This window comes from Terrapene carolina, unplaced genomic scaffold, assembly GCF_002925995.2.
Source record: "Terrapene carolina triunguis isolate 2854851 unplaced genomic scaffold, T_m_triunguis-2.0 Scaffold236, whole genome shotgun sequence".
NCBI classification, from domain to species: Eukaryota; Metazoa; Chordata; order Testudines; family Emydidae; genus Terrapene; species Terrapene triunguis.
The window spans coordinates 9759196-9770603 of NW_020664587.1; the positions used below are offsets into that span (position 1 = coordinate 9759196).

General features: G+C 54.1%; 1 protein-coding gene across 1 annotated transcript in view; it reads right to left on the bottom strand.

Annotated features, from left to right (window-relative positions):
- Positions 1-11408, bottom strand: part of EXTL1 (exostosin like glycosyltransferase 1) — a 48278-nt gene that overhangs the window by 8528 nt on the left and 28342 nt on the right. Inside the window, exons 2-4 of the mRNA XM_024203676.2 lie at positions 3318-3411; positions 2613-2720; positions 309-428 (exon numbers count right to left, since the gene is read on the bottom strand). Of these exons, the coding sequence (XP_024059444.2) occupies positions 309-428; positions 2613-2720; positions 3318-3411 (322 nt within the window). The remainder of the gene's footprint in view (positions 1-308; positions 429-2612; positions 2721-3317; positions 3412-11408) is intronic.

Consider the following 11408-nt stretch of genomic DNA (forward strand, 5'->3'; position numbering starts at 1 on the left):
GAGGCTGGGCCTGGAGTAGCTAGGCAGCCCCCCACAACCAGCACTCCTGCCCCATCCCCTACAGTGCCCCCTAGTGGCTGGCAATGCAGTCGCTATACATTTCCCATCAGTCTACTCACTGAGCCGGTGCCAGTCCCTCTCCCTTGATCAGCTTTCACCCCCTACGGGATGGAGCCAGGGTGGGATTTTCCACCACCCAGCTCTTGTGGGTCCCAGCTGTTGTTGCTGCTGCAAGCAGCCTGTTTAGAAAACAACCAAACTACGTGGAAAGGTCACTGAGGGAGAGATACCAGAAGCTTGTGGCTCACCTCAAGGGTGGTTTGCACTATTTTCTCCACGGAGGAGAAATATGCTTCCCACAGGAACTGGGTTTGCTGCTGGAACGCCAGGATCTTGTCACTGTGGAGACAGCGAACGGTGGAAGGAATCTGAGCAGGACAGAAACCACGGAAAGGGGGAGACAGAGAGAGGGGACAGGGTTAGTAAGGTTTATGCAGCCAGGCAGCGTCTACTCCCTCTGATTGGGGAGCCGGGCCCTAACCCTGGCCAGAGCACTGTAGGGTTAAAAACATTTTAAACAAAAACAGGCCTCGATCCGGCCACTTTTCTTAGCCTGATGTGCAAATCCTTAAAAGGACCCTCGCCCCATATCAAACAGACCCCTACAAGGGTTCTTTTGTGGGTGTTTTTTAACAGCTGGGCCTTGGGAGTTTTCAGTTCCATTTTCAATTATGCCACTGACTTTCTCTGTGGCCTTGGCGATGTCACATAACTATCCCGTGCCTCGGTTTCCCCCTCTCTAAAAGGGGTGCAGTTTTCCCTACCTAGTATGGGGATTGTCTGCCTGTCTCTGTTATGTATCAAGCCCCCATTCCTGGGGCACCTGAGTACCTCACAATCTTTATTTATCTTCCCCTGTGAGGCAGGGCAGTGCTAGTGTCCCCATTGTACAGATGGGGAACTGCAGCGTAGAGAGACAAAGTGACTGTCCCAAAGCCACCCAAGATGTCTGTGGCAGAGCAGGGCATCGAACCTAAGTTTCAGGCTAATGCCTTAACCACTGGGCCATCTCTCCTAAATTGAGACAGAGGGATTCTGGGCTAGATTGTGACTAGGACTGTCTGCCCATTGTGACATGCACATTCTGGGGTGCAACCCAGCCCAGGGAAGAGCTGTGGCACCTCTCACCCCATAACCCCAACTGCCTCTCGATGTCTTCCCAATGTGGCTCTCTGCCTGGGACGCCCACAGTCAGCAACAAGCAGCTCTCTGTGTATCGGGCAGCCCTGGTGGAACCTGGAGCCTGCCTGCAATACCACTGGCCTCTCCCAGCCCGGATTAGCCGCTGGGAAGGTGACTTCACACACTCACCCCAGAAAGGTGTGTTTGGAAACGTCCAGCCTGGCCTGGAACAATCAGAGGAACGTGAAGTTCCGTTGCCCATTTAAAGGAGTCAATATTCAACAGTTAACGTGACACCCCTGCAGGGCACTAAGGGGGAGTCAGACCTCCTTCGTCTGCCAGCCCTGTGATGGCTCTTTGGACCTTGGGTTTGGGTGCATAGCAGCGGCTCACCCCACCCACCCCAGGGGAGCAGGTGTGGGGGAGTGGGCAGGTGGATCTTTGGCTTCCCCCTTCAACGTGCCAGCCAGCACAGCTGAGCTGTCCTGGGGCTCACTGGAACTTGCTGTGGATATAGGCCAGTAGCAAATTATTACACACTCAGAGCAAGGGGGAAGGGGTTTGTTCCTCACACGGCTACTCCGGGTGGGGAAAGGGGGCAACTTAAATGCCAGCCCTTGCTCAGGGCTGAGCCTAAAGCTACAATCTAGCCTTTAATGTTCCTTGCAGAGGTGCACAGCAGGCTTGTTTATATAGGGCCTACAAGGGGCGGCTCTAGCTTTTTTGCCGCCCCAAGCACGGCAGGCAGGCTGCCTTTGGCAGCGGGCCTGCAGGAGGTCCCCGGTCCCGCGGATTCGGCAGCATGCCTGCGGGAGGTCCGCCGTTCCCGCGGATTCGGCGTACCCGCCGCCGAATTGCCACCGAATCCGCGTTACCAGCGGACCTCCCGCAGGCATGCTGCCGAAGGCTGCTTGACTGCCGCCCTCGCAGGAACCGGCAGGACGCCCCCCGCGGGTTGCCGCCCCAGGCACGCGCTTGGAGCACTGGTGCCAGAAGCCGCCGCTGGGGCCTACACAAATCCATCCCTTAAGCCGTCCCTGCGGGGTGTTAATGATCCTTCCAATCCTGCCTGCCCGCCCCCGAAGTCAATAGCAAAGCTCACCCTGACTTCAGTGGGAGCAGCCGGGCTCTAAGCTAGCTGTGGGAGGGTGAGGCAGGACACATCTGCCATGGGAGACAGGGGACAAGGGTTGGGAGAGGGAACGACTGGTTGGCCAATTTCCGATTGCTGGCTGCCCCGGCTGGCTCTGTCGCAGCAGTCAGCTAACGAATGATCCACCCATCCATCCCAGAGCCAGGCTGTCAGAACAGGGTGATCCAATGTCCAGCGCTGTGAGCGAAAGGCACTTCACACGATGGCACTGCATGGTGCCCCACCGCGCTGTGCCATCCCAGGCCGGGCTCTCATAGGCAGCATGGCTCTGCGTTACCTGCAGGAGGAGCCTCTCGTCCCCGACAATGGCCGATTTACTCCAGTCGATCACTTCGGAGAACGGCAGCTCCCAGCCGTTACTGAGCAGCACTGGGATGCAAGCAGCCTAGATCGATGAGAAACAGCAGACAACGGCGCTCGTGAGACCCAGGCCATTGAGCCTCGTAGCCACCAGCTCAGGGACCGACAGCCCAGCCACTGGGCCTGATGGAGGTGGGGGAAACACCAGGCCCGAGGGAGGCGCACAACAGCTGGCTAGTGGTATTGGAAGCCCAAGTACTTTCTAAAGAGCCCCCTTTCAAAGCCCACTTTCGTCCAAGACCTGGGAGCATTAACCCTTCTCACGGCCAGCCCGAGGCAGGCATGATTTCCTCAGGGACCCTCCTGATGGCTGCCTCTCTGCCAAGGGAATGGAGAGGAAGGGCTAGCAGCGAGTGGAGGGTGGCAGGGAAGGGGATGGAAGTGGGAAAAGAGAAGATGGGTAGAAGGAGCGAAGAGGAAGGAGGATGGGGAAGGGGGACAGATCTCGGAGGAGCAGGATCGGAGAAGTTGAGATAAGTGTGTGGGGAAGGGGGAAGGTGCAGGCTCTTGGTCTGCTTCTCTCTCTCCATTCTCAGAGGCTCCTGTGCCCTGGGATTGGGGTGAGGAGGGAAATTCACGGACTGACTACAGACATTTCCCGCTGTCTCGCCCGCTGTGGTACCTGCAGCGCTTCCAGGAAGCGGAAGGAGCCCAGCCGCCTGCCGCGAGGGATGATGCAGAAGGTGGAGTTGTGGAGCAGCTCCTGATAGTCAAACCTGGGAACAAAATGCAGCTCTGGTTAGAAACCTCTGGTTAGAGCTCTCTTTTCCTTCCATGTGACACAAAGCTTCCCCACCCTCCTTGTCAACTTAAGCGTCCTCAGCACTGTTGTTGTATTTCAGTGGCAAGACCTCGAGGATTTATATACATCAGTCCTAGAACAGAGGTGGTCACAAATAGCATGCAGGCATCCTTTCTGTCAAGAATCTGAGCCCAAATACCAAAGCCCCGTTGCCAGGGAGCATCTCGTCCTCCAGAATTGACTCCAGTTGGAGAGACTAAGGCAGGGAGCATCCTCCCCACTGCTTGCAACAGCTCCCCCAGAAAGAAATATCATCACAAAACACAACACAGCAGTTTCTTCCAAGACTAAACACTTGCTTGCCTGCCAAAAAAAAGAAACTTGTAAGACTACATGTAACAGCACCATGCATTGACCACTGCCATAGCAATATGAAGGGGCACTAATGAGATGGTTAAATTTACTTAGGATGAAAATTGGTCTTTTGGACACTGTTGAACAGGGAGCAGTCGATAATGTGCCATCTCTCAGCCGGGTGTCACATAGCAGAGAAGCTTTGGGGCCACAAAGATCTCTTCTAGAGGCGTGCCAGCCAACATCACATGCAGCCGGTTCACTGGCCGGAGCCGATGACCTCAGTGTGGTAACAGCACAAATGCTGTAAATAAATACTCAGAAACCAAAGCCAAGAAAGGCAAGGCGAAGCATTACATTATTATGATTGTATTACCATAGCTCCTGGGTGCCCCAGTGATGAGCCAGGACCCCAGTGTGCTAGGCGCTGGACAAACAGACAGTCCCTGCCTCAAAGCTCACAACCTAAATTCCATTCTTATCCCCAGAGGGGGCTGTCTCGGAAAGCTTAATATGCCTTAGCGTTTGTCAGACTTGAGCTAACCCTCAGAATTCCCCCCTCCATATACCCACGCACAAAGCCACTATCATCGTCCCCAGTTGACAAAGGGAGGTAGAACCAGAGGTAGAACTAAGTGACTTGTCCAAGGCCAGAGAGAGGTGTCAGTGTCTGAGCTGGGATTAGAACCCAGGTGTTCCTGGGTCTCCGTGTGTTTAGATCCTCCGGCAAGGCAGCCTGTGATCCTCCAGGCATATGACCTCAGCATGTTGGAGAGGAGATGGGCGTGTGGAAAAAGCATTGGCGTGAAACTCAGAGGAGCTTGATTTAGTGGCTGGCTCTACCACTGACTCACGAGTGACTGCAGGCGGGTCTGTGCCTGTTTCCCATCTGTGAAATGGGGCTAATGAAACTGACCAGGGGTGTTGCGAGGTTAAATGCATCAGTGCTTGTGAAGTGCTCAGACACTATGGTGTCGGGGGCTGTGATAAATGAAGGGGGCTCCCTTTTATGAACACCCAGCCAGCCCTGTTAGTAGCTGTTCTCTACTTGCTAAAGGGTTAAAAAAGTCCCTAGGTAAAAGAAAGGGAGTGGGCACCTGACCAAAAGAGCCAATGGGAAGGCTAGAACTTTTTAAAATTGGGGGAAAACTTCCCCTTTGTGTCTGTTGTTGTTCTCCGAGGAAGAGGGGAACTGTGAGATGCTTGGGCCAGGTATGAAACCATCAGAATCATACCTAGAAACTGCTTATTTGAAAACCCAGCTATGTAAGTAGATCAGGAAATATTTAGGAAGACGCGATTAGGTTTATTTCTTATGGCTAGTGGACTCCTCTGTGCTCACCTCAGATGCTTTTGTTTGCTTGTCACCTTTAGGCTGAACTCCCAAGAAAGCTATTTTGAGTGCTTAATTTTTGGAATTGTTCTTTTAAAATCTAGTAATAGCCTGAGTTTTCAAATGGATTTCTTTCTTGTTGTTATTAATAAATTTTACCTTTTTTAAGAACAGGATTTGAATTTTTGTGTCTTAAGCGGTTTGTGCACATGTTTTTTTAATTAGCTGGTGGTAACAAATTTCCTTTGTTTTCTTTCTCAGCTCTTCCCTGGATTGGAGGGTGTGTGTGTGAAAGGGCTTGAGGGTACCCTACAGGAAGGAATTCCCAAGTGCGCCTTCCTGGGTCCTAAAAGGGGTCTTTTGCACTTGGGTGGTGGCAGCATCTACCCATCCAAGGTCAGAGAAAAGCTGTAACCTTGGGAGTTTAATACAAGCCTGGAGTGGCCAGTATTAATTTTTAGAATCCTTGCGGGCCCCCACCTTCTGCACTCGACGTGCCAGAGTGAGGAATCAGCCTTGACAGGGCTGTGCCTATCTCAGCTCTTTCGGTCTATGTTGCTTTAGACAGGGACTGCAGAGCCCCATTTAAAGTGGCAGGGAGCACAGATTTTCCCCGGCAGCCTGACCTGCCCTGCCCCATGAACCCCTACACCCATCCCCTCTACATCTGAATGAGTGGCGTTGCCACCTGGGACACAGGGTCAGTGTCACTCTGGTTTGGCCCAGCCAAAAAGTGCCCTCCCCCGCCCCAGCCCTGCAGCCTATGGCATGGGTTCTCCACCCGGGGGCTGTCCACCCTCCCTTCCTTTTAGCTAGATTTAAGAGGGAGGTCCTGAAACTTCATTCTGCTGTAACACAGGGTCACAGTCTGGAAAGCTTTGAGAACCCAGCCCTCAAAGGACCACCTGCCAACGGAGTGCCCCCTGCAGCAAGGGCTGCAGAAAGGATGGCATCGAAGCCACTCACGCTGGCTATATGCACTCTAGGGAATGCCCACCCCTCCATGCCCGGAGAATCCCTAGCAGAGGAGAGAGTCCAGAACTCTCCTCAGACCTCAGCGTCACTTGGGCCGCGTTTTAAGAACCGGTTTGTAGTTGTTTGATTTTGTGTGGTGAACTGAGTGTCGATCGAAGGTCAGCCCTGGAGACTGAAGTACTTTATCTTTCCACAGAACAAGCACAATATGAGCTGCATCAGGCCAGTTTCCCCTCATGCTGCATTTCTCCCCCTGCTACCAGCATGCCTCAGCTCTGAGCTGGAAACAGACCACCCTCTGGGGATCAGATCAGACCTCAGCCTCACCCCGAGCCTGCCAACCAGAGGGGGGCAATTAGTGCCAAATGCCAGGGTGGTTTCTGTGGGGTTGAGGTTGTGGTGAGTTTTTACACTGGAGTGTTTGACTCGGATCACATCGCCTCCAGCAATGAGCAAACGCACACCGAAAGCCAGCCCGGCAGCAGCCACCCATTTGTGTATCCATTAGATGCTGCCGATTAAAACCCAACTAGTCTTGGTTGTACGGTTGTCACCATTACACAAACAATGGCCTGGCCTATTGGAGCCCAGAGTTTAGGGTTGTAAAGCCTAATATTAATGCAAATATTTTCATTAAGTTTGATTATTTTTTTTTTTAAATGCCAATGAAAACAATATTTTGTCTGAGCTAAACATTCCTCTGCTGTGCTGGCAACCCAGCCAGCCCTGCAGCCTTGTGCCACTGAAAGTGCAATTGACTTAAACAGGAGTGAAATGGACCAGGCTGTTTTCACAGTCCAAGCTGAGTAAAATGCAAACAGTAAAGAATTGGAATCGATTGGGCAAAGTAAATCCGATTAGGACAAATTCTCTCAAGGTCCGTAATCTCTGGTGTCATGGAGAGCACAAGTGACTGTATTCGTATTTCTTAAACCCCTCTAAGTTACCCTTGGAGCCCAAAATACTGGGCCAGGTTTTCTGCTGTGCTGTTTCCACTCAGTGCAGTGGGTGGTATAGTTGATTACTGTAATCAACGCCGAGTCCGGTGGCACCTTAAAGACTAACAGATTTAGTCTTTGGGTAAAAAACCTCACTTCTTCAGGTGCACTTCTTCTTGCAGCTGAAGAAGTGAGGTTTTTTACCCACGAAAGCTTATGCCCAAATAAATCTGTTAGTCTTTAAGGTGCCACCGGACTCCTTGTTGTTTTTGTGGATACAGACTAACACGGCTACCCCCTGATACTTGTAATCAACTCCCTGATTTTCCGTTGGGCCCTGTGAACTGTCATAGGTTAGAGCAGCCTGGGGGCTGCTCCAATTTGCACCATCTGGCAACAGTCCTCAGGGGCCCCGAGGACTGCATGGTATTGGAGCCAACTAAGCTGGCTCTTTGCCCACTAGGGAGTTCCTGCCCCCTATGCCAGGAGAATCCCAAGCGGGATCCCCAGCCAAATGCTGTCTTCTATGTGTCACCATGGCGGCATGGGGTAGGTGCAGTTCATCTCGCCCTCTATCTCTTGTGATTTTCTTTTTTTTTTTTTTTTTTTTTTAATAAAACCATGCTCAGGGCCCGATCCTGCAAGGTGACTATCTAGTACAGGCCAATGGGGTTGAGGCCACTCAGTCCTTCTCAGGAGACGCTTGGCAACTTCCAACCCTTAAGGAAACTTCCAAGTCCCACCCTATTTAAACCAGACTCCGCTCGTCTTTCCTAACTCTCGCCTCGCTGTCCTGGCCAGAGTTTCTCTCCTTCCCAGCTCTGTTCCCACAGAGAGGCCTCAGATCTGGACTGTGATATCCCAGACCTCAGAGCAATGTGAGCCCTTCTCCTTCTATGTGATGCTGGAGCCCGGAAAGCTGCTCAGCCAATGGGAGGGGGCTGCTTGGGCGTACGCCAACAAGCTGAGTCACGAGGCGTGATATGTGAGGAAACGATAACAGACATTTGTCAAGCAGGAGGGGATCATTTATCGGAGATTAAATATTTGTCTCCCAGCAGCGCCCTGTAATGGGCGGGGCCCTGATCTCTGAGCCACTGGAGAGTATTGATCCTCAGCGTGATGTCCAGCTCCTTGCAAAGTGCGGTCCTGGTCCATGATTGGGGGGGGGGGGGGGGCTATCACAGTATAAAAAATAAAAACGCTGTGTAGAAAGGGAGCTGTTGCCTGCACTCAGAGGGGACGGAGGCACCAGGGACAGCGTCACACAGCTGTCCTGTTGGCTGCTACTGATAAAGGTTCAGACTGTAACTGGCCCTGCCTGTATGCACAGAGAGGGGGGACCCAAGGGTCCCTCTTTGCCCCACTGTGCCAGCTGCAATACGGCACGTGTGGGACAGGGACACGGGGAGTCTATGCTGCAAGTGGCTCCAGACCACCCCTTCCTAGCCAGCTGGGGGTCAGAAGCAGGCATGGCTGCAGGGCACAGAAGTCTAGTCTGCCCCCTCCGTAAGCCTGTTGCAGTGACTGCTCGGGAGCTGCCTCCACGATGGCCCCGGGCGGTGCAGTGGAAGGGACGAGATCACAGTAAAGGGGAGCGTGTTTGACTTTTCCACATTCTGAAGGGGAAGGGGATGGAAGGGGCCGGGACGGCTCCCTGCTGGCTCTTGCTGGTTCCTGGAGGGCAGCAGTGTTTGTACAATGTAAATCCGAGGCGGCGTTTTTTTACCCAAGGGATGCTGGGAATCCCAACCCTTGTTTTCTGGCGGGAGGACTGCAGCAAGCCCCCCGAAAGGCAGACGGGATGCGAGCTCGCTGCGGGCCAACGTGCTCGGTCACACCCATCGCCTTGAATAATACAATGAGAACAGCGCCGAGAGGCCTGGGCTGAAATCACGGGGGGGAAGCAAGAGCACACCCCAGAATGGCTACGTGGTCAGGGCAGTCGCCTGGCATGTGGGAAACCCAGATTACTTGTACCTCGACCTTCTGCATCCCAGGGAGTGCCCTAACCTCCAGGCGACTGGCTATTCTGGGGTGGCGCTCACTCGCTCTCATTAATTTTGCCTCTTTTTCCCTCTGCCGCAGAACGAAAACAAAGGTCAAAATCTCAAATTTTGTTGCGAAACAGAATGTCTTGTTTCCGACCCGCCTTGCTTATCAGGCCATGTTCCAGGGGGGAAACTGAGGCCCAGGAACACTCAACAACCAGCCCAACGTGCAGGGCCGGCTTTAGGCCGATTCCTCCGATTCCAGGAGTCTGTAGCAAAGCCAGGGAATTGACTCCAGATCTCCCGAGTGCCAGTCCACAGGACGGCCCTTCCGCTCAGAGGGGAACGTCACGGGAGTGACTCTTAGGGTGACCAGATGTCCTGATTTTATAGGGACAGTCTCGATTTTGGGGGCTTTTTCTTATATAGGCACCTATTACCCCCCACACCCTGTCCCGATTTTTAACACTTGCCCTCTGGTCACCCTAGTGACTCTGGATTACAGCAGTGTAAAGGGGCGAGATCGGAATGAGGCCTGTTATACGCCTCGCAGCCTCACGCCACTGGGCGTACTTAACCCTCGCCGACAGAGCCGGGCGGGACACATTGTTAAGCAGATGCAGCCAGGCAGAGATCGCAGCACAGTCCTTTCACAGTGCCATGCGCTCCCCTCCCAGAGCCCCGTGCATGGGGGCACAGTGCAGCTTTCTGCTGGGTGGGCTCTGGGAGCGTTCCTGACAGGACAGGCCCAGAAAGCAAGGCGGTTTCTCCGCCCCCCGCAGGTGGAGACGCCTAGATCGAGAATGAACGAGCGTTCGAGCTGAGTTTTCTGCAAGCTGAGCACATGCTCCTGACTCTGTTCCCCACCCCGAGCACTCAGACTCGGAGGCAGGAGTGGGACCCAGGACAGGGGCCCCTGGCTCGGTGGGAGGTGCAGCGTGGCGTGGGGGGGAATGGGGGCCTGTCAGCTGCCTGCTGGGGTGGGTGGGGCTGCCTGACTGGGCAGGGAGATCTAAGGCGCAGCGTGGAAGATGAGTTGATTCTGGGGGGTGGCAGAGTGTCTGGGGAGGCGGCTTTGGAGTGAGAGCGAGAGGGCAGGAGGAAGGAGGCCAGAATTCAGGCTGGTCCAGGCCCCACTTACCCTGACGACGTTTCTTCACACGGCACAGCCTGCCTGGAACAAAACTAGCCCAGGGGCTCCCTCCTCCCACCCCGATCCCTAGGTTAAATACCCCCCTCCCTGCACACTCACCTTCCAGTGCTCCCCCACTTCTCTGCTCCCCGTTCCTTACACTCACCCCCCACCCCCATCCATCGGCCGAGCCGGACTCTGCCCGCTTATCCCGGTGTGAATCGGGAGGAACCGCCTGACTTCAGCGGAGTTACCTTCTGGGTGACTTGTACCCGACCTACCCCCAAGCAGAAGCTGCCCCTTGTGAGACCTGGCATGGCAGCAGGGGGGAGGGGAGGAGAGATTCTGGCTGAGGATACTGGGGGAAAAAATCCCTTTAAATTATTGTCCCACAATATTTAATGTCCATATTTAACCTCCCCTCCCCCCTCGAGCAAGCTCTTGTTTATGCGCCTCTGAAGGCGGAGGGGGCCAAGCCCAAGCCAGCCCTTCTGGGAGCCGACTGTGGGTGAGCCAAGGCGTCTAGGTATTTCCAGTCTGCTGCTTCCGTCTCCCAAGCCTTGCCCCCGGTCGCTGTTTCTCTTGGATCCTCATGTACGAGTCCCAGGCATCGACACCGGCCTCTTGTCCGCTAAAGCACTTCCCCAGCATGATCCAACCCACCCCCCACCGGCTAATTCCTTGGACGCCAAACGCCAGGTGACTCCCCCTTCCCTAATGTGCCTGAAGTGCCCTGGGTTGAGGGTGACTGCTTCCCCTTCAGGGTTTCGTTCTCCAAAGCACGGCACCGTGCTATGAAAGAGGTTTCTGTGCAGCTGGCCTGTGAGAGGCACATTCATGGCTGGGTCCCTGCAACCGCACAGGAAAATCCAATATTTATGTTCCTTTTGGACAGACCCACCTTCTGTTTCTTCTCTAAGCTCCACCAACAAGGAGGGAAGGGGCAGAAAGAACAAGGAGCCACTATTTCCCGGGCTGGGCCGAGCTCGGCTCCTGGTAGCTTGGGAAGAGGGGGAATAGACCTCTTGCATGTAACATCCAGGGTTCTATGGGACCTGCTCTAGCCTAGCCAGAAAAGGGCTGGGCTCCTGCTTAGGGGATCAGAAAGCCATCGCACCCATTTGAGCATTCCACAGTGATGACATCACACCCACACCAGCACTGCATAGAATGATGTCACACCCGGCTGAGCATTCCAAAGTGATGACATCACACCCACACCAGCACTGCACAGAATGACATCACACC